Source organism: Maylandia zebra, linkage group LG6 (genome assembly GCF_041146795.1).
Source record: "Maylandia zebra isolate NMK-2024a linkage group LG6, Mzebra_GT3a, whole genome shotgun sequence".
Taxonomy (NCBI): domain Eukaryota; kingdom Metazoa; phylum Chordata; class Actinopteri; order Cichliformes; family Cichlidae; genus Maylandia; species Maylandia zebra.
Window position 1 is genome coordinate 32,942,076 of NC_135172.1, and position 22,929 is coordinate 32,965,004.

The following is a 22,929-nucleotide window of genomic DNA, read 5'->3' on the forward strand; positions in this document are numbered from 1 at the left end:
CCTTTTATCTTTGCTGCGCACATCAAGTAACCAAGTGACATTCATCTGTCTAACCTACAGGTTGCACCAATTGCGCCACGTTTCTGGGAAAATCTCACATTTTTAATGATGGCTTTGGTTTTGGAATTGATGCATTTTATTGTTTCCATTTATTGCCTGGTTACACTTGTGGGACACTGGTAAACTCTTAAGGCCAATATAATTACCTGGAATATAGAGTTAATAGACACATTTCCCCCATAACTGAACCAAACCCTCAAAAGTTCCCGCTTTTCTTCAATTTTTAATTTGTTCTTGTTAATCTGCCTTCAATTAAATTAGTTAGACCCCCCTTCTTTCTTTCTTTTCTTTTCTTTTTTACAATAAAGAAACAGAAACCAAAGGCTTAGAGTTAGTGAGATTTAGGGTTTATTTATTTAATAATTACTCACTGTTTAAGCCCACAGTTCTAGAAATTGGCTTCTAGAAGCTGGATCGCATAATTGCGAAAGTTTGCAAATGAAAAAAAGGAAAGAAAAGGAAACGCATGAAGACAGGCTGTGATTACTCAGCCTGTCCAGCAGAGGGCGGTGGCGCCGATTTGCGGCTCAAGGCGCTGATGAAGAAGGCTCTTCCGTTGGTCCGTCCTGTCACAGACAACACTGCAGCGAGGTGAGTACAGAGAAGGGGTGACTGATTGAAAGAATATCTGATAATAATTTCTTAAATAATGGTTAGTTGGGGTCATGCATGTGTCGGTGGATGGAAGATGGAAAAGTAGCCTGACCGGCCACATTCGTGTTTTGTCAAAGTCCCGGTGTCATAGACGGAGTCCTCTGACCTTGGCTAGCAAGCTAACAGAGTTAGCTACCTTTGGCCGGTTTTGAGTGTTTAAATTGAGCAAAACGTCACGGACGGTGCCACTGCAACTATCTTTAAAAAATATAAAACGCGCTACGAATAACTTGGGTGTATTTCATCAAGACACAACAATTATTTAGCTTCAACAGGCTTCATATTGTCTGACCGTGACCCAGAGGACCAGGAGAAACTCTGGACCTCTGGGTCCAGCGAAATGAGGACATTGAGTTGAAGTATTTTATTCATATCTCGGCGTACAGCAAAATATCTCTCCACTCTCAATAACTTGAAAGTGAACATGTAATATATATTTACTGTCTGAAAGTTATTTCATTTAACAATTTAAGGTACTCCTCATCTGTCAGTTTTATGTAAACGCAAATGTCTTTCCAAATGCTGCAATCACTAGACACTCAATTTTATATTTTATATATTCAATTCAATCGGGTTTTATACACTGAATGCCACGCACAGTATGCAAGCATAAATTAAGGAAACATGAAAATAACTGTATACCCGTTCGTTCCTTAATGATATACATTCATTCTTTATTTATTGAGTGAGGAATATGCCTTTCATTTGTCCTTATGTTTAACCTACGTTATGCAAATGCATTTGAAATGTATATTGAAATTTTAGGCTTACATATTTAAGTTTATTCTGATTTTAGTCTAAGGAATTGGTGAATCTTAAATACCTGGGGTCAACCAACCAAAGCAACAGACAGTGTACAAGAGAGGCGAAGAAGTGTGCAGGGTTGGTGGTAATGTTTGACAGAAGGATGGCAGCAGGAGTGAAAGGCAAGGTTCTCAGATGATTTTTCTGTATGATGCTTGTGTAAGTTTTGAAATCCAGTTGTAAAATAAAAGTAGTCTTCTCATTGTGGTGCCTCAAACCAGGTATCCTCCTCATCAACAGACGATTTTCCTGTTTTCTGTTTGTTTCTCAACAAACAAACTAATTATTGACCAAAACACATGTTGACAAGATTTGTCTAGATGATTGTTGACATTTTAATTCAATACTTAAAATAAATAAAAACATGTGTCCTTTCTGTTTTCAGACAGTCGAGATGGCAGGCCGTCGTGTAGCCCTGAAGGCCATTGACTGGGTGGCATTTGCCGAGCGAGTTCCACCCAACCAGCGTGGCATGTTCAATGCACTGAAGACTCGCAGTGATGGCATCTCTGCCAAGTATGATATACACCTCTCACTATGTTATACATCATCATCTCCAATGTGTGGAAATTAGGCTCCAGCTATCAATCGACTAATCTGTCGATTACCCAATCAAGTAAACTCTCAATAATCAGATTAAGTTAACAGGTCATCTGTTTGTTTTAATTCAACTTCTGGAGGATTACTGCAGATTTCTCCCAGTGTAAAACAAACGTCTGTGGATTGAGCAGCCGCAAACTTGGCTTTTCTTAACATCAGAGTTTGTTGATCACATGCTTTGATGAAGTACTCCTGCTAGGTTTTCCCAGTAAAAGATTTAAGGGTGAACACAGGAACTGTGCAGATCTTTTGGATGTTAGAAAACATGTTTTCTTTCACTAAACCTGAGCTCACCATAATGGTAACGGCTCCGCCTCTTAGCTGTGCGTAAACACTCTGGCTCCACCTTAAGCTGGGCCAGCATCATCATCACTGCTGCCATTGTGTTATCAGTGTTTTTGTTTAAAACTGGAGGCTACCTGGGCTTAATGTTGACAAACCTTTTATTCACATGCAGCTTCTGAATATGTTTTTAGTGGCAAATATGCATCACTTTTTCATGGCGACGGTAGCACGCTACAGAGTGTTAAACGAAGCATCGAATGTTTGTCGAGAATTTTTTATAATCGAATCAATCAATCGCTGCAGCTTTAGTAGAAAGAAGATGTTTTCTGCTTTCAAGAGAACACAGCAAATAGTGCAAATGGTAGATATTTATCTTAATTATTGCTGCTTGAACGGCTCATCTTGTACACATTGTACGCTACTGATGCTGGAAGTATCAGTAGTACAAAACAACTGACTGTAGTACACTGGGATGTGTTATTTAAACTGCAATGTTTCCTGCATAATTCCATTCTATTTGTGGTTGTAGAGAGAGCCGTGTTTGTGGGAGACTTAAGGAGTTGGAATGTGTTGGAACAAGAAACTCTTTTTAAGACATGGCTTAATGACATGGAGAGCAGCGATAACAGTGACTGGGTCACCCAGCCAGTAGAAAACAGATTGATCAAGTTGACATGTCATCTTGTATAACCTGCAGACTAAGGCCTGGGTGAATAATTTCATTTTAATCTCAGTTATTATTTTGGTTTCCAGTGATTATAAAAAACATCAGATAAAAAAAAGCATCACCTTAGTAACTGCATGACATCAATTTAATGAATAAATTTATGTTAGAGATTTAATAGAAAATTAAGCGGCTGTCTCATTATTCTTTGCAGACTTTAATTTATACCATCATTATAATAATTAAAGTGGGCGGTTGCATTAATTTGTCTCCTAGAAGCATCATCACTGAATTTTGCATTTGTATCAACTTGTGAACAGTTCTGTTGTCCATTTTATTTGCTCTTTGCACCTTAAATATCATCTACTTGGGTTTCTCTTTTGCTCTTCTCCTCCCTACCAGGCTAGCCTCCTTGCCAGAAAAGCCTGTGGCTATTGACTGGAGCTTCTACAGGAGTGCAGTGGCCAAAGCCGGGATGGTTGATGAGTTTGAGAAAAAGGTGAGCTTTTCTCAGCAGGTTATTAGTCAATATTAAAGCACCAAATAGAGCGTGTGTAGAATGCCATTTTTAAAAAGTTGTTTGTGGCATTTTTAATGTTGTGTCTAGCTGCTCTGAAAATTTTTCACATAATTAAAATTGTGTTTTCATTTTATGAAAGATTGTCCTGTAATGCCCCATTGTAGTGGCTGTAAAATCAAATCAGTTTTCACATAACTACATGAATCCCTGTGAAAAATTAAGTACACCCTTACATCTTCCATTGAAAATAAGAGGGTAAGTGGCAGTCAGGTGCTGCTAATTCAAGATTTGCTTTCACTTAGCAGTACCTCAAAGACGCAATGCAGAACAAAATTACGTTGCACAAGATCACATAAAGACATAAAAAACATCAGTACAAAGATTAAAAAGAGTCAAGTATAATAAATAAATGAATATAAAGCCAGTGGTACATATTTAAAAACAATAATAAAATAAATATTCAATTATTGCACAGGAGAAATTTTGATTGCACTGAAAATATTTTGTTGACAGATTTATAGAGTATAATCAAATGCACTTGATTAACCAATCAAATAACAAGTGTGACCACCTCGATTGAGATTTCTCATACATCATGCACAGTCATTTTCCCGGTGACAGCCATCAACTTCCAGCAACCACTTATTCCTGGTAGGGCACTGGTGCTTGCCAAATGGTTAGCAGACCAGTCTTTAGATCTGTGTGATTGGAGCCTTATTTACTTGACTCTGCATTGTCACAAGTTAAGTCACATGGTTGGTGGCCACATATCTTCAAAACCCCAATTAAAGCAGAAGTTTTAACAGTTTTAAAACTTCAGTGTCATATTAACACAATCCTACTATCTTCACAGGAGTGGACCAGCAAATTCACTCTATGTTCAGAGCGTGCAGTGCTTAGAGAAACTGCAAAAAACCCAACAGCTACATGTCAGACTCTACATGCCTCAGTAGCATGTTTACATGTTAAAGTTCATGACAGTACAGTTAGAAAAAGACCAAAAAACTATGGTTTATTTGGAAAGGCTGCCAGGAGAAAAACTCTTCTCTCTAAAAAGAACAGTTCAGTTTGGAAAGTTGCATCGTAACATACCACATGACTCCTGTCCTTTTATACAGAGGAAACCAAAGTGGAGATGTTTGGCCATAATTTACAGTTTCACATTTACCAAAAACAAAACACAACATATCAACACAAATGCCTCATACCAACTGTGGAGGGCTAATGATATGGACTTGCTTTGGTGCCACAGGATCGGAATGTCTTACAGTCACTGAGTGTTTACCAAAGTATTCTGGAGTCAAACGTGAGGCCATCTGAAAAAAAAAAATCCAGGCTTTGGAGTGACCCAGTCTAAGTACAGACCTCAAAATGATCAAAATGCTGTCAGTGGGACATTAAGAGAATTATGCATTAACAAATGTAAAATGATTACTTCACCTTATTACTAATAAGGTGGCTCTACAGGCTATTCAATCAATAGTGTACTTAGTTTTTCACAGCATAGATTATTTTGAAAACCTTCTTTTACATATAACAGTGAGTTAACAGATCACGAAAACGAGTCAGGACCCACTACTTTTAGAAAGTGTTTTGTTTTGTTTTTTTCTCCAAAGCTCATGTTCCTTGTTTGCAGCACAATCCACTCAAAACCGGTCTCAAAAACAAGCGTGTTGCAGGCACAAAATAATCCTGCAATTGAAATACCTTAGATTCCAAGTTGTATTGCCTATAATTAAAAAATAAAAATAAAAATTAGCACATGCTTTGCCATAACATGGGGCTCCCAACTCCCAGTTTTTTACCATGGGAGGAAGCATTAATGCTTTATCCATTTTTATGTGTAGTCTGACAGTCTCAGACTAGCTTTGAGTGGGACACAAAAAGTAGAGCTTAAATTCCCTGTGTTATTAAATTCTATCTTTTACTTTTTTATTCTTCCTTCACACAGTTTAAAGCACTGCAGATTCCTGAGCCCACTGACACACAGACAAGCACCATCAATGCGCAGGAGGCTGAGGCTGTAAGTGGCGAGATCAAACAAATTAATGTATTTGCATGTTTAGCTTAAAAGTAAGAACATTTTTATCTGGAAACTGTAATGATGAAAGAAGAATTGGCAGCCATACCATGTGTACATATTTTAATAATAAGAATTGTAAATGTGCAAAGAATTTTCCAAAGGTCACAAAATTGTTTAAACACAAATTGACATTTAAAACAGAGGGAGCTGCATCCCAAATCTCTTCTTCTTTTTGCTCTTTCAAATTCATAATTCACTCTTCTCCAACAGAACAAAAGTGCACAAGCCTACATTGAAGGATCCAAGGCCCGCATTGCTCAGTATGAAGAAGAGGTGAGACAGTAGTTGGCTTATTTGCTCAAATGCACCATGAGTGTGTTATGGTGTTTAAAAACTTCTTTTCTGCTTTGTGTGTTTTCAGCTGGCTAAATTTAAGAACATGATCCCCTTCGATCAGATGACCATCGAGGACCTCAACAGCGTCTTCCCCGAGACAAAGTTGGACAAGGTCAAACACCCATACTGGCCCCATAAGCCCATTGCAGAGCTGTAACTTCATTATTTGACACTGACCTCACAATAAAGATTATGTATTCTAAGGGCGAACCTTTGTTGTCTTCATTGTTTTATTAGTGTGTGGAAAAAAAGATGTCTATTTTAGTTGTCTCTCTTAAAGTAGCACTTTGTTACACTTCCCACGAGAGGGCAACGTTGCTTCAGTTTTATTTGCAGTAAAAGGTATTGGGTGAAAATAACGGCCGTCTTGTTTCGACAAGGTACTATATTTTAATGTCAAGACAGAGCGATTTCCCGAAAATAACATAGCTAATGACAGATTTAAACGTAACGGAAGTGACGGACATGTGAGGAACTAATTGAGGTTTGATTGTTTTATTAACACTTTTATCATTCTTAAAGGTGTAGCAGTATCCCGCGGCAAAGGCGAGTGATGGTTGTCTTATTGTCAATCATTCCAAATATTATCCAATCACGGGTCGTCTGGTTAGTTATTCTAAATTCTCATTGGACACAGATTTTTTTATTTACATAAATGTGGGCGGGAGATCTGGGCCAGCGCCCAGTCTTGTATTTTAATTGGGCCGACTTGACAACATCGTCAATGTTGATTGGACGGAGGTCTAGCGGACTTAGACGAGGAGGGGCTACATTGAAGATGATTTCCGTTGTGTTTCACTTGACTGTACGTGACGATTGACCGGAGTGTATCAGCTTAGGTAAATCCTTCTATACATATATTATTTAAAGAGATGAGTTTGGTATATGTTTTAGTAGACGACTGTATAATTTTACGAGGCTTTTACTTAATGATAGTAGTGAAAACCGGAGATAGCTCTTCAACTGTGTCACTAATATTAATATTATAGCTCTGTCACATTGCTCTTTTGGAGGTCAGAAAAAGACGAACTGTAAACCCAAGCCCGTTATCGTATTTACGATGGTTAGAAGTTCTTGCACCCCCAAGTCATTAATGATGGCCGGAGAAAACCGGTAACGACAGCTAGCTAACATCCCGTGACAATAATCTGTCAGGTGCCCTCTGCCTTGAAGGTAGCAAAGATTTTTCTACTTCCAGCTTATCGGCTTTGTCCTAATACTAATACTAATAATAAACGGTTCTCCGAGTTGAAAGAACTAAACGAGGCCTAACTATAATCTAATCTATGTAGCCACTGTCGTCTTCGGGATTGGTTTCATGTGAGTGTTTGCTAGCTAACGGTACACTACTGCGACAAAATAAAAAATAAAAACACCATCTGCTGGTGTGTACTAGCTACCTAAATGTCGTAAAGCTTACTATAAAAACTCCACTTTTTTCTAATGTACTGAAGGTGAATCCTCACCACCAGGGTCTGTTTACAACGCAACCAAATAACCAGAGTCAGCAAACCAGCGCCGCTTCGGGCGTAAATTATGGAGAGCAGTTTTAGCTGGATGGAAACACGAGCTAATGTCATCCTCACACAGTGGGCAGTGATGTAGTCAGAAGACGCCCCCTGAAGAGCAGGAGTGTAATTTAATATGATATTTATGTTTACAGGCTCTGGACAGAGCACAATAAGGCTAATGTGAACATAAATCCGTCCAGCTAATGAACAGTTTTTGAACAAAATTCACAGTCACGTGTAGCTTTCCTGCACCTGGTTGGCATGTCCACAATTTAACAGAACACTTCCTAAATATATTAAACTGTATATTTTGTGCGAGAAGGGCTTTAATACTCAAATACAGGCAAAACACTGGACAGATCGGTACAATATAACTAGCTGGTCACTGCTTTGCTGCAGTTTGCATGTGTCAGGGCTCTATGCTGCCTGTAGTTTATTTAAAAAAAAAAAATCCCAGTTTGGGCTGAAAGTAACAACAAAAGAACTGTTTTGTTTCCCTTTACCTGTCTTAAATACACAATTTAACCATTAAGATACAGAGTGATAGTTCAGTCGACTTTGGAATCTTTTTTTTTATCTGTCAGAGTTTCCAACCATACACATCACAAGACCTTGAAAGCCCAAACTGTTGTTATTGTTACCATGAATCTCATGGTATAGTCGGTACTCTGTTAACAGTCAGTCCAGGTCAGATCGTGTATAGTGGGTTAAACACTGGCTTCATTGTTCCTAGAGAACAATAGGAGTAGGGCTGCATGGAGAGGGGCACTGCTTGGAGGCTAGAGGGTGAATACTATCTCCTTTGGGTCTATCATCCTGTACTCTTCTTAAAGGTGCTATTGCCACACTTTAAAACTATGCTGAGTGAAGTGTCAAGTGTAACTCTAAGTTTCAGTTTTTATTTTGTCTGGATTTACGCAAGGTTTGATACACTGGCTGCTTCAACAGAGGCAGAAAAAAGATTTTGCAACACATGGGACTACTTTATCAGTCCATTCTTAGCTCGCCTATTTGTCCATTCTTAAATTAGGCCAGGTTACCATGGCATCCTTTGTTGTGTTCCTCCAGTTCTTGAGTAGTTGTTTTCAGTATGGAGGGCACGTGGGGGTGTGCTTGGTCTGCAGCAAGGTTTCGGTGGCTGGTATATGTAAAAGTAACATCCAGATAAATGCCAGGATCCAAGATTTGTGCCTTTTGGTAGGAAATGCTAAAGATGTTTCTATGCGGTGTTGTAGCTCTGTGGGTCCTTTGCAGCAGCATGCTGTTCTGTGGTTTTGTTTATGATGCACAGGGTTACTTCATGTAACACAACACTCCACTCTGTTTTTCACAGATTGAATTTCATCCATGCATCAGTCCAGCCTCTCTATCTCTCTCCGAGTCACCAATCGCACAGGAGAAAGCTGCTGCTGATTGCAGTTTATGTTGTATACTAGAGCTGGGCGATAGAACGATAACGATATGTATCGCGATATAACTTTTACTCGATAGAGAAATTAAACTATCGCGATAGACTTCACCGCTCTTGTCCTCTTGAAAAAAAAAAGGTAAATTGTGCCGAAAGCAAGTCTGGAAATACAATAAACTGGTGCATGCGTCACACTGTGCGCCACGTTATTGTTTCGGTGAAATGAATTTCTACAATACTGTTACTGTTAATTCTACTCTCTGCAGTGTTTAAATGCTTACATATACACACAGTTAGTCCCTCCACACATACGACTCTGTTCTGCTTCTGTGCCCCAGCTTTTACTTTTTCCCACCGAGGCTTCTAGACTTCTGATTGGCCAACATTTCTGCACGGTTAGGAATCTAGCGCCACCTGCTGCTTTGGCATGTTCATAGCAGCGTTTTCCTTCATTTCTGCCTTTATGTGTGGACGGGATTATTTTTTAAAACGAAAACGGAAAATCTCAGTTTTCAAAAATACCCGTGACGTAGCCTCAGTCTCTGACTGGAAGCGCTAATTCGTCATTCGGCTTTTGTCAGACTAAAGTAACTGTTAAAACTGTTTGAAAAGCTCAGCTATACAACAAGGAGAGATTGAGAATTTCCTTTTAGTTCTCAGTTTATTTGATATTGACAAAAGTTAGTCAGTTTTGTCTGTTCTTCTGTAAAACAAACTAAGATTTATTTTTAGAATTAATATTTTGTTTCTAAGTGGAATTGACAATTTAGTCTGTTTCGTTTGTTCCATTTTGAAACTTAAACGCTTTAGTGACTGCCTTTTGTGTAGCTTGTAATATTTGCCTTTATTTATCTGAAAAAGTCTCATGTTCCTTAAGTACATCTACCCTGTTGAACTTATTATGGGAAATAAATATTTAAATAAAAACAAGCTGCTGATTATTTCACATTTTACTTGTGAGCAACGGCACATTTAAATCTTACAAATATAGTTATTTGGCTTATATCGTGATAGATATCGTTATCGCCTGAAATGAAAAAAACATATCATGATATGAAAAAATCTCGTATCGCCCAGCTCTATTGTATACATCCTGTCTAAACATTTAGGCAATTGGTGGTAACATCGAGACATGCTGTATGTTGCACAAATTTTAACAGTCAGTATTTGTAGAAAAATATAATCCAAACTCAGTTTAAAGGTGTGTTGAGTAGGGATGGGTATCGTTTAGGTTTTATCCGATACCAGTACCAAACCGGTACTTTTGAAACGGTGCCGGTGCTTAAACAGTGCTCGAACCGGTGCTTAAAGAATGGAGAACACACACTTTGTCCAAAAACCTCTCATTTTTAGCTGTTTTTTTTTGTAAAAAGATAACAATGTTTTAGCCTTTTCTGCAGGTATAGGGCATATATGGTATCACTCTTGGCTGGAAGCAGTGCTTAATCAATGGAAAAAACACCAATTTTGTCTAAAAACCTCTCATGTTTAGCTGTTTCCCACTTTTTCTTTGGTCATTTTAGCCTTTTTGGCCAGGGTGAAGGGAGTATCTGCCATCAAACAAGAAGACAACCGCATGTAACTACGACAGTGTTTGCTAGTTCACCTTACGTGCATTAATGTAATAACGTGGTTAGCCTACTCAACGTAAATTACACACGAACAACATTAAGCTACTCACGCAGAGAAGAACGGCTGCTGCTGCCATCATCATCCTCATCATTTCTGCTACACTGGCAGGGCTAGGGGCCAGGACTCTCCTCTTCGGGTTCTTGGGGGATGTTGCTAACTCTGGGTCCGATAACAGGCACCACACCCGCAGTAGATGTGCTCGGTGTGTGAGGTCTCGCAGCAAGCTATGAAATACTGTGCATTTCTCGGCTTTTAAAAAAACGCTATGCGTCGCCAGGTGTTTCATCAGATTCCAGGAGTTACCTCCTTTGGACAGTATCACCTTAAAGCACTTGTTGCAGGCTGATGAGTTTGCATCTTTTGCTGTGAAGTACAGCCAGACTTTTTATTCTGTAGCTTTGCTCTAAAAGAACGTATGTACCTGGGCCCGCCTTCTGTCCTCGGAAAGGTAAAATGAATGGCTAGAATCCAAAGTGTATGAGGTCTCAGGAAAGAAAAGCACCGAAATAAAGCACTGAAATGTGCGCTGCTTTTCAGTCTGGTTACTACCGTTTATGTCAGAACCGGTGCCATCCCTAGTGTTGAGTGTCTAATTTATTTATTTTTTCAAGTAGGAATCCAAAACAAACACACACAAAAAACAGTCATTCTCAGTTAGGATGATTTACTAATGCTAGTGTTTCAATATAAACAAAATTTGTTGCAGCTCTTTATTATTATGGAAAATGATAAAAGGCTTTGGTATTTCAAAATTGTTTTTATAGTCCTGAATAATTCACATTAAAAATTATCAATATATTTTATAATTTGTTAAGATATAAAGATATTTTCTTTTTCGTTTATCAAAACTTCCAGTAACTTCCACTGTCCAATACCAAAAGATTTTATAAAACAGAAAAAAGGGTCAGCATTGTTATTGTAATGTCTTTTCTTAGCCATAAGATGCTTGCTTCTTTATAGGCATCTTCCTCTTTGTGCAGCAGCCTAATCTGTATACCCTTAGCAAACATAGAATCTGCTTGTTTAACCTCCAGCATCACTTTCTGCTCGAGGCTTTAGAGTTAGTGGGTAATTGGTTGTCCTCTATGGAACGCCAGGACTGCCATAATGAATTAATTAAATACACCATTAAATAATTAATTAAATGTGGCAATAATTAATTAAAATTGGAATTAATTAAATAAATAGTTATGACACATGTAATTAATTAATTATTGACACATTTAATTAATTATTTATGTATTTCACATTTTAATTAATTATTGACACATGTAATTAATTAATTATTGACACATTTAATTAATTATTTATGTATTTCACATTTTAATTAATTATTGACACATTTAATTAATTATTGACACATTTAATTAATTATTTAATGATATATTTATTTATTTCATTTTGGCAGTCCTGACGCCTGGCTCTCGTCATGAAAAAATTTTATCTGTCAGCCTCACCCATCAAACTCAGGGGGCGGGGTTAACGCTGCCCATGCAGCTTCTCTAACATTTAATTGGTTGCCGTGCAAAGTAAGTCAAAACAGGTCGATCCTAGAAAATCGATTGCTTGTGTAGACTTGGGGCAGCCAGTTATCCCAGAATGCAGATCAAATCACAGGCAGCAATGGTGGTGGTGTAGTTTTAAAATACCCCGTTTTTCTGTCACCAGCTACACTTTTAACAGTGTTTTAGCCGCGAATGTCGCGACGTATGTCTGGTCAGGTTGTCAACATAGAACATGCTTGCAAAAGTGCTCAGATGTTTTCAGAGATTTCACTAGCTCTGCTAACAGTTAGCATGCAGAGTGCACCGAGGGGGTTACGTTAACCGGTTTGTTTACATATTCCACTCTCCGTGTTCCACATGTTGCATTCGCAGATTCTCATTTTCACCGAACGATCGTCTCTTTCCGCCTGGTCTTGTGTCTCTGTGCTTCTGTAACATAAAGAACGAGCTGACATTTTTCTCACGAAACCAGCGATCAGCTCAACAGACCCTCAGTTTACCTGCATGCATCCTCCTCCTCATCTGTCAGCTGTTTAACACCTGCTGCTAATTCAAGAAACACGCCTAGTTACCTGGTGATAGTCACAGTTTAACTGGGCAGCCGGTGCTCGATATAACGCAATGTCAGCGCATTTTTCTGCACAAGATAAGTAAATATAGTGTTTTCCCCGAGCGCAGAGCTGCTGGAGCTCGTTTCCTTACAGAGCACTTTATAGGCGAACAGCTTTATCAGCGGCTGATGTCCAATCACCAGCACACAGCTTTCAAACCTCAGCTGAGTTTTAGCTCTCAGTGGTTAAACGCTGGACTTCATTCACTCAGGTTCTGTCTGTCGGGTCACGTTTACTTCGCTGTTTTATTTACAACTGAGCAAATCGGTTTGGCTGAGGTTAAAGTTACGTTTCATAACTGCATAGTTTCACAGACGTTTAATGGTTCACTGGCACATGTGTTAGACTGAACTATCATCTAAATATCATCTGTTTTTTAATAGTTATTCAACTGTATTCTAAGCACCAGCTGTCTGTTAGAATGTGATTTTTTTTCTCTCTCTGTTGGCAGAGGTATAAAAATGCGCAGGAAAATCTGACATGCATGGCGAACTTCACCGACGATATTTAGGGAGGAATAAACACACATCAAACATAAATGAACCATTTGTCTGTCTCCATAATTGAGAGAATTTTCTCTTCTTATGTCAACACTCTCTCTCTTTTTTTTTTTTCTTCTTTTTTGCTTTTTCGGTCATGTTATGTTTACCTGTCAAAGGCTGGTTACAAACTATGAAACACATTGTGCAGACTTCTGGATGTTAGAAGAAAACTAATACTGCTCATGAATGAGACTAAAGGCAGGAAGGTGTCCTTTAAAACTAAACATGTTAATAGGACCTCCCTGTTTATATCATAGTTTATGATATAGCACGTGTATTTCAGTAATAGCCTGCTGAGGCCACTATACGTGCTGGCCTCATATCAAATGTGAAGGCAGACTGAGTCTATGTTTGACGTTTTTTATATCTAATCTTCCTTTTCAAACATTTAAACAGCAGCGAGTCTGCAGCTGAGGGAATACAAATTCAAATTGTCGGAACAGGTTTGCTCGTTTCTTGGATTCATTTGGTGATTTATTAAATGTATAACTGTTATTCTAATCTGCTGCTGAGTCTCTTACACTTTTCTTTATGCTGTATATTTTCACGTCTCTGGAATAGTTGGCAGTTAGATAGTCAGCTGGGAAACTTTGTGTTAACTCATGGAGCTGAGGATATCGTGGATATGCTGACCTCGCTGCGTGGTGTACAGAGCGAGGTCAGCATGATTAATATTCACAATAAAAATATTAGCCGAACATCATGAAGTCTGTATGTGTTTCATAGTGTCGAACAACCTTTGTACAGTTAAAGCCAGCAGTTACTACATGACGGAAACACCAACGTTATCTCTTTTATGTGTTTATACACAGGTCACGCTGATTACTGAACAAAAACCCAAAGATCAGATGTTAAACAGATTTATTTGCTCTCTCTCCTCCTTAAACATGTTTTTAATGTTAGTTATAATTCAGAATTGGCGACTGAAACACGTAGGACACATAAGAACATCAGGAAATAAAACATCGATAAATATAACCTCAGTAAAAGAAGTCAGCGGGGGTTACTACAGCTGTGTACCGGGGCCTGCGCTTTGTCGGTGGGATTGCTTGCGAGGCGAGCGGGTCTATTCCACGCTTTGCCGTGAGACTGGGCAGACATCTCCGAAATCATCGAAACACTTTTGCAAAGAGGCTGTATCTTGACAAACCGACCAGACACATGAAGATTAAACCACTACATTCTCGGCTAAAAAAATATTAAAACGGTATTTGGTAACACACAAACAGGGTTTTTCAAAGCTCAGTTCTGTTAGCTTCCACATGCCGGTTGTTGTGTGCTAGAAACAATGGCCACCAGGCCAAAGCAATGGTTTTGACTCGATCAGCGTTAACCCCGCCCCCTGAGTTTGATGGGTGAGGCTGACAGATAAAATTATTTCATGATGAGAGCCAGGCGTCAGGACTGCCAAAATGAAATAAATAAATATATCATTAAATAATTAATTAAATGTGTCAATAATTAATGAAATGTGTCAATAATTAATTAAAATGTGAAATACATAATTAATTAAATGTGTCAATAATTAATTAATTACATGTGTCATAACTATTTATTTAATTAATTAATTCCAATTTTAATTAATTATTGCCACATTTAATTAATTATTTAATGGTGTATTTAATTAATTCATTATGGCAGTCCTGGCGTTCCATAGTCCTCAGTCAGCTTCGCTATTTATTTGTCTGTAGACAGTGAGCTTGTTGTTTTTGCTATAGAATAAATGCCTGTGTCAGCTGAATCTGTCTGTATTCTGGCAGATGTGGGCAGTTAGGTGGTATGTGCCTGGATAAACTTGTACATCTCCTACTGCTCAGTGTGTATCTCTCTGGGGAGGTAAAATACTACAGTGTACAATGGCAGTGGTTAAAGGAAAATTGTATGTGCAAAAGAATAAACAGAAAACAACAAAAAACCTCTCCACTTATGCAGTCACTCGTAAACACACGAAAACTAAGATACAAACCTAACGAACACAAAGCTGTTGTCAACCAGCATTTCTGCCTTTTTAATTAATTAATTAATTAATTTTTTTAATTTCATCATCATGTAATGTCCCGTTAAAAATGGCACAAATTTAGTGGAGCAACAAGAAAATCATTCCTATTTGGATGAAGGGGAAGGATAAAAAGGTGAAAAGGGGGTAATGAGTTACTACCTGTATAGTCGTTTATCTGTTATCTAGCAAGCCTGCCGTGTTTCTGTGTAACTAAGGCCTGGATCAGTGATGTCAGCAATATGCTGTTGTAGGATGCAAATTTTTGGATCCCTTTTCTTCTGTGCAGTTGAAGCGATTTTTGAAGAATAGATGCAGTTAGACAGCTAATCCAGAAACTTTAGTTAGGGACTGAGAAATGTTCTTCTCTTATGCAACTGTGTGTGCTAACAACTTCTTTGTCTTTGAACTACATTTGCTCGTTCTGCCCCACTATTTTTTTTCCTGCAGCTGTGAACTATTTAATTTGTTTGTGTGGATGCACGTCCATAGTACCACTCATACTCCTGGTAGTACAAACTGTGGTTTTCTCACTCAGCTGGGCAGCATAGACTACCAAACTGTAACATGTCAAAGAACGCTTTATGTTGACTTTCAACAAGTTACTTTGCTTTGCTAAACATGTTGGCTCAAGATATGTTTGACTTGTGTTAACAGGAAAAATCACAGTAAGCAGCTAAATAGAATTTGCCTCTCCATAATTTGAAAGTGTGTACCTGTGTTTTTCATACCGTGCCATGTCAAAATAGCTTTTTGTTGAGTATGCATATCTATCTTTGTTCTCAGTGGCTGTTGATGGACCATCCCTATGAAGAAACAGGGTTACAATGGGACAGAGTACCTCCGAACAAGAGGGTGAAGGTCACAGCCAAGAGGTTGGTTTTGACTACAGTATTTATTTGTATACGTGTCCTTGCTCCAGCGGATGGGCAGTCTTTCACAATCCTAATGTGGAAACAGGCTTCAAGGTTATTAACATAAGCCACAGCAACCTGCCAGTAGAAAACGGTGTGCTGGTGACTTGTATTAGCACATAACTTTGTGCTTACAAAAATATGAAAAGCTGACTTGTAGGTTTTAGAAAGAGACCTTGAAACAAGTGTCCATTTAAAACTTCTCAGCTAGTGCAGAATTTGAGCTTTCATTTTAAACAAAGTTAGCTTGAGAGTGTGTAGACTACGTTTACATCACTAGAGCCATCTGCTTGTCCACCACTAATATGTCTCGTTGGTTAGCCATCACCAGTTTGTCTGTCTGTAGCTTGGTCATTCTTGACCACCCTAGTGGTGCACAATTTGAGCTTTCATTTGAAACAAAGTTAGCTTTAGAGTGTGTAGACTAAGCTGAATATGGTTTTTCATGCATGCACAGTGACAGATTTGTCCTAGTTGTCATTTTGAGACAAATGCACATGCATTAGGGATGGGTATTGATAAGATTTTCACGATTCCGATTCCATTTTCGATTCTGTTTAACAATTCGATTCTTTATCGATTCTCTTATCGATTCTTATTTTTAAAAAGGAGAACACTAAGGTCGACTAGCTTAGAACTTTGTTTTATATCTTCTCTTTGAACAAGATTTAGGAGTAACATGGCCTTACAAACCCAACAGTGAGATCTTAAGAGATCCAGCCTACGGCTCTTTAATGGGGTGTCACAAGGTCCCCGGGGGAAAAAATTGTAAAAGTAAAATAAATATTCTTCTGTAGCAATAACAAAGTATAACATAAATTATTCTGTAGCAATTACACAAGAATATCCAGTAATGTCCCTGCCTACAATTAAACACATTCATTTACTGAAAATCGGGGGCATCTGCTGTGGCAAATGGGTTCAAGCCTTTGACCACAAACTCAGTCACTGCTCGGTGACATTCGTCTATCCTGGCCTGAAAGGAGACGTTACCGGTAGACTGCAGCGAGAACTGCCAGCATCTGAGCCAACCAGACTCTCTGTCTCTCTCATCATGGTCACCTAAATGCACAGTAATGGCAGGTTTTGTAATAAGGCAGATCGCGCTAACATAATATGCACTGTTAGTTGATTATTTACCTGCCGCATTAACGGGAGAGGACGTGCAAACGTTACCGCTGCTGCTGGGTTGAGATTCACGAATCTGGAGCGGAATTAAAAACACGACATTCATTTAAGGTTATCGTGTGTTTTGTGAGCAAATGCTTTTGCATATTCGTAGTGTTTCCTCCCTTAAATGAAATATCTACTTTGCAAGTATTGCAAGTTGCCCTGTTGTCATCCGTTCTCGTAAAGTATAACCAAACTTTTGAGCGTTTGAGCCGCCATGTTTCCTGCCAGGTAAATGACGCTCCGCAACGTGATGACGTCATTCGGGGCGACTGGAATCGATATGGGAATCGTTTGCAAAAATGGCAAACAACTCCAAGGAATTGAAACAGTGGGAACCGGTTCTCAACAAGAACCGGTTTTCGATACCGATCCCTAACATACATGTACACTTTCCACACTCAACTCACTGATTTCTGAACTATATTTTGAACTCTTATTCTAAGTCTGCAGGTGTAGTGCATTTCCATGTGCACATGCTGACCATGCACTTACTGTCTCTAATTTCCACTATCAGTGAGTGTCAAGTGACGTGTCCAGCTTAAGACATTTACTGCTTAATAACCCTTAGCTAAACATACGGTAATCAATAATGACTGATAACGGACATGCAGTCTTACTGTCTGGCTGTCAGACAGCACCTATTACTCTTACTCTTGCAATATGGTATCTGATGGATTGTTAGTGACACACACACATAAAGACACATAAAGAAGCTTGTCTTGGCCACAAGATCTTTGCACTCTTTTCAAACTCTTTGAACTGACAGTCTTTATTTCAAAAGTAAGTGCTGAGTTTGATATTACTTAATTTAAGTAATAAAGATTTCCTTAGTTGAAAGAAAAGCCAAAATATATTGCCTGTGAGCCCAGTAATTTTATATCTGAAATCCTGAGTCTATTAATAGTATCCAAAACTGTGAAACTCTGTGTGGTAATCAGTTTGTAACTATGTGAAACATGGTAAGGGCAAAGTGTGAAGAGGATCAGATGAGTTGCTGCATTCTCATCTCCTTTGACTGTTGTTTCATGTGCATTAGGCAGTCCTTCCTCAAGGACAAATTCCGCATTCTCACATTCCAGTGCACTTCAGAACTGAAGCCTGCAGGCCCGGGCTTCATACTAGGAGATAATTAAAAAAATATTAAAAATTAAAAAATCCCATCTCGCCACTTGGTTATGGTGTTCCACGTATGGCCTACCTGCTAGCATTTTGCACCCTGCTGTTATATGCTGGATTGTCAGGGGCATCTTTACACAGCCTGCACCTGTTGTCTTACCTGGTGTGATAGACCCCAGCTTTTATGGATCTTGTCCTCAGAGCTTGTTCCTGTGCTGCCATGATTAGTGCCTCCATGCTGTCTTTCAGTCCAGCTCTGTCTAGCCACTGGTAGGATTGCTGGATGCCAGCTGCTTCATCTATCTGCCGGTGGCATATACTGTCCAGGGGCCTGTCCTTCCATCATGGTTCTTGTCCTTGCTCCTCTTCTTTCTTGTGTTTCTGCTGACTGAGGTATTTACTAAGCAGGCAGTCATCATGGATGTTTGTTGTCTCATCCTGGACAGTGGTTCTGAAGCTCACTAGTCCCCAGCCTTTTTTTTTTTTTTTTGCATAGCATAAACTCTCAGGGTGCTGGATTTGGGGTGAAACCCTCCATGCATACTAACGAGCTTCCTTATCTTGATGTCCATGGCTTCTGTCTCCTCTTTTGGCCAGCTTAGTATCCCAGCAGGATATCTAATCTCTAGCAGGATGTAGGTGTTGATTGCCTGGATCTTCTTCTTCCCATTCAGCTGACTCCTCCGGACCTGCCTTACTCTCTGCAGGTATTTTTTAGTTGTGGTTTTCCTACCATCCTTCTCATGGTTTCCATTTGCCTGTGGGTATGCAGTTTGATGTCATCAATGTAGGTGAGGAGGAGGTGGCTTACAATTCCCCTGCTCCGTAGTCTGTATCCATATCCCCCATTAGTTCCCGAGGAAGACTCTTAGGAACCTGTTGATCTTGTACAGCTCTAGGTTTCCAGGATGCAGTTGTGGGGCATTGAGTCATAGGCCTTCTTGTAGTCAATCCAGGTGGTCCACAGGTTGGTCAGTCTGGTCTTGCAATCGCAAGCAACTGCTCTTTCTACCAGTAGCTGGTGTTTCGCCCCTGTGGTATTCTTGCCAATTCTTTTCTGTGCCCCTCTCATATATTTAGCCACATGCCTGTTCATATTAGCCACTATGATGCCTAAAAGGAGCTTCCATGTGGTACTGAGGCAGGTTATTGGCTGGTAGTTGGTTGGGACCAATACCTAAAACATTTTTTATTTTGTTTTGTTTTTCATTTTCTGATTGACTGTACTGTTTGTGTCTTCTCTTGTTACATTAGGACGGGTTTGATAACATCAAGACTTTTGTGGAGGAGGAACTACAAACGAGCATGGTGAGCATCCAGTTTGATTTCATGTCTTAGTAAGTCTCATTCAACAGCCAATTTGTCACACAGGTAAGGGAACTGTAGATTTATACACTTGGAAATAAATTGGAAAACTAACAGAAACTACCTACGGTAATACATCTCAAGTAGGTGTAACCATGTTTACTGCTGGTAATATATGTACCTTGATGACAATGAACAAATAATTAAAAACTGAAAATAAAATTATTTGTTTTTAATGGCCTCAACTTAGTTTTTTTTTTCTTTTTAGAAAACACAAATACTTTAACTAAAATATTACTTTAATATTAAAATATCCAAGTAAATAAATGCTTTACTGTTGTAAATACTATAATGTATACCACTGACGTTCTCCCTCTTTGGTTCCTCTTTATTCAGATGGTGGGGATGGTAATTGGTGCAGGTATCGCCATAGTCCTCATCGCCATCCTGATCTTCTTCATCTTGCGGAGGATCAAGCTTCGAAGTCAGTAGTTGCTGAAATGCATTTCTCATTGTACATCTAAAACGCATAAGGATAGTCATGAAGTCAGTAGTGTGTATACCTGTGGTAATGTCATTTATTATGTTTAACAGACTTAGAAGCTCAGGAGGCTCCCAAATACCGCTTCCGCAAGAGAGACAAAGTGATGTTCTATGGGCGAAAGATCATGCGTAAAGTGAGTCAGGCTGTATAAAAGCTCTAGCTGGCTCTCACACACAGAAACACGTCATTCTCGTAGTGTTTCAGTGTATAGTACTTTTTTTTTTTTTAAGGAAAGAGTAATATTTAAACAAAACTATGTTTCATCAGGTCTCCCAGTCTACCTCGTCCCTTGTGGGTACATCCTCTTCTTCACGGCCACGCCTAAAGAAGAAGCAGAAGATGCTCAACATTGCCAAAAAGTACATCTGAATGCTAACTTTCATCAAGCATACGCTATTTTGATTGTACTAACATTCTTTATGTGGCAGTTGCTTTCCTCTTATTTCCTTCTTATTATCTTCCTGCATGCGACTTGTGTAGGATCCTGCGCTTTAAAAAGGAGGTTCCCATCCTTCAGGCTAAGGAGCCCCCTCCCTCAGTGCTGGAGGCAGACCTCACTGAATTTGATGTGGCCAATTCCCACCTCCCCTCTGAGGTGCTCTACATGCTTAAAAATGTCCGGTAGGTTTAATGTCTGTGTGATTGTGTTCTGTAGTCCAGAGTACATAGATCCAGGTGCTTGGTCCTCCCTAAGCACAGTTTTGCTCATAGGGGGTTGCTTAATTTGATTTGTTAGGGTTTTCTCCAGAATACTGTAGGATCTTTACATTACTATAAAAAGTGCCTTGTACCTGCTGTTATTGAACCATCAACTGATAAATTCTCGTGTCATATACTGTATTATAATATTTAATTCACCTCTGCATATTTTTTTATAATATATAAATCCACAACTAAACAGAAAGACCATTTTAATTGCCCTTTGTACAAACCAAGTGTTTGCAGCTGTTTGCAATGAGTGTAATTCCTAACCCCCAAGCTTCCCTTTTGTCCTTTCATACAGGGTGCTGGGTCACTTTGAGAAGCCACTCTTCTTGGAGTTGTGCAAACACATGGTGTTTTTGCAGTTCCAACAAGGGGAGTATGTCTTCAGGCCAGGTCAGCCCGACAGCAGCATCTATGTTGTTCAGGATGGAAAACTAGAATTGTGCCTTACTGGAACGGTATGCAGGCTCCGTGTCCCTTTAATCATGTTTACCTCTGAATTTTATGCAATGAATTGTTGTTTTTAATTATGACTATAGTTTATTGTATGTTTTGTAAGTTTGCACAAATACTTTGTGCAAACTTATGCAAGCAGCAAAGTGGTTTACCAAGGTGCTTACCCACAAGAACACTGGCTTTAAAAAAATTGTAGCTAATCATGTCTCCTTTAGCCAGTGTTAGTGTTTGGATATATTTACCAAGTTTTAAGTCCTGAGGGAGATGTTAGTGCAGGCTTTATCTATATTGATACTTGATTGTGTACATCTATATGTATATTGATTGTGTGAATCTTTATGTACACACTCAAGTTGAACTTGAGTATAAGTTCTTAGAAAACAACTTAATTATTTACATAGATATGAATGCGTTACTCCTGTCTTCCAGGATGGCAAAGAAAATGTGGTGAAAGAGGTTTACCCAGGAGACAGTGTGCATAGCCTCCTGAGCATTCTGGATGTCATCACAGTAGGTCACACCTATTTCTTACCGCACATAAAGGCTTTGTGCCACACCTACTTATACAGACCCTGCCAGTTCTCATAACAGTCATTTACACAGCGCTAAATAAGATAACATGACTTTGTGTCATTGTGTTGGCCCACACCTACATACTACAGCACATTCACCTGCTGACTCAGTTAACCGTTTCTCACTGGATGACACAACACTCTAAAGTAATTATTTGGTTTAAACCCAGCATTCATTTCTTTTCTTTTTTCTTTTTTTTTTCATCCATTTCTAAATTTCATTTCATTTCACTTATTTATTTATTTCACACTTGGTACAACAGTTTCCACAGTTAGTTCTTTCAGACAATGTAACGCTTTTTAAAACAATGTAAATTTATACAATTCTTTAAATTATAATGAAGAGAGTTCCCCTAACCGTTGGACTCATTAATCTTTGTGTAGTCCTAGCTAGCTGATGCTTAAAATAAAATTTCCTTCTGCTGTCTTCTCCCCCCGAACACATTAAAAATAATCTTTGTAACTTAAAAGGCAAAATATTATTTTTAGCCTTAAACATAATTAATAGTGTTCGTAGTTTCACTAAATCTCCTAATTTTAATAATTTCGATTTTATAAATAATTTATTTGAATGTTCTCTAACGTTATGAATCATTCGTATGACTTTCTTCTGTAATAAGTTTAGAGGTTTTATAGTATTCTCATATGTATTCCCCCAAACTTCCACACAGTAACTAAAGTATGAGAAAAACAATGAAAAATATAAAATGCGCATTGTTTTGTAGTCTAATAAATCTCTTACATTTCCCAAAATATAAATGCTTTTAACCATCTTCTTTCTAATATACTCAATATGTGATTTCCACGTCAAATTTTCATCTATTATTACACCCAAAAAGCGAAATTCAGTAACTCTTTCAATCAATTCTCCATCAATGGACATAATGACTTCTTCCTCCTTTACACGATTGCCAAATATCATGAATTTCGTTT

The 22,929-nt window shown here is 38.6% G+C and overlaps 2 protein-coding genes across 6 annotated transcripts in view; both read left to right on the plus strand.

Annotated features, from left to right (window-relative positions):
- The first annotated feature begins 530 nt into the window (after positions 1-530).
- Positions 531-6,216, plus strand: LOC101475776 (ATP synthase peripheral stalk subunit d, mitochondrial). 2 transcript variants are annotated; one of them, XM_004539154.4, is made up of 6 exons: positions 531-651; positions 1,904-2,034; positions 3,470-3,566; positions 5,539-5,610; positions 5,881-5,943; positions 6,032-6,216. In XM_004539154.4, the coding sequence occupies exons 2-6, from the start codon at positions 1,913-1,915 to the stop codon at positions 6,161-6,163; spliced, it is 486 nt and encodes a 161-aa protein (XP_004539211.1). In that variant the 5' UTR covers positions 531-651; positions 1,904-1,912; the 3' UTR covers positions 6,164-6,216. The 2 variants fall into 2 exon arrangements, with proteins under 2 accessions (XP_004539211.1, XP_076741199.1); XM_076885084.1 differs by lacking the exon at positions 531-651 and adding an exon at positions 1,616-1,640.
- A 500-nt stretch (positions 6,217-6,716) lies between these two features.
- Positions 6,717-22,929, plus strand: part of pnpla6 (patatin-like phospholipase domain containing 6) — a 36,600-nt gene continuing 20,387 nt past the window's right edge. For all 4 annotated transcript variants that reach the window (XM_076885085.1, XM_012918877.2, XM_004539152.2 and 1 more), the window contains exons 1-9: positions 6,717-6,845; positions 15,998-16,086; positions 19,669-19,722; positions 20,116-20,203; positions 20,314-20,396; positions 20,531-20,622; positions 20,744-20,884; positions 21,267-21,426; positions 21,854-21,934. In XM_076885085.1, the coding sequence (XP_076741200.1) occupies positions 16,039-16,086; positions 19,669-19,722; positions 20,116-20,203; positions 20,314-20,396; positions 20,531-20,622; positions 20,744-20,884; positions 21,267-21,426; positions 21,854-21,934 (747 nt within the window). In that variant the 5' untranslated portion in view covers positions 6,717-6,845; positions 15,998-16,038. The remainder of the gene's footprint in view (positions 6,846-15,997; positions 16,087-19,668; positions 19,723-20,115; positions 20,204-20,313; positions 20,397-20,530; positions 20,623-20,743; positions 20,885-21,266; positions 21,427-21,853; positions 21,935-22,929) is intronic.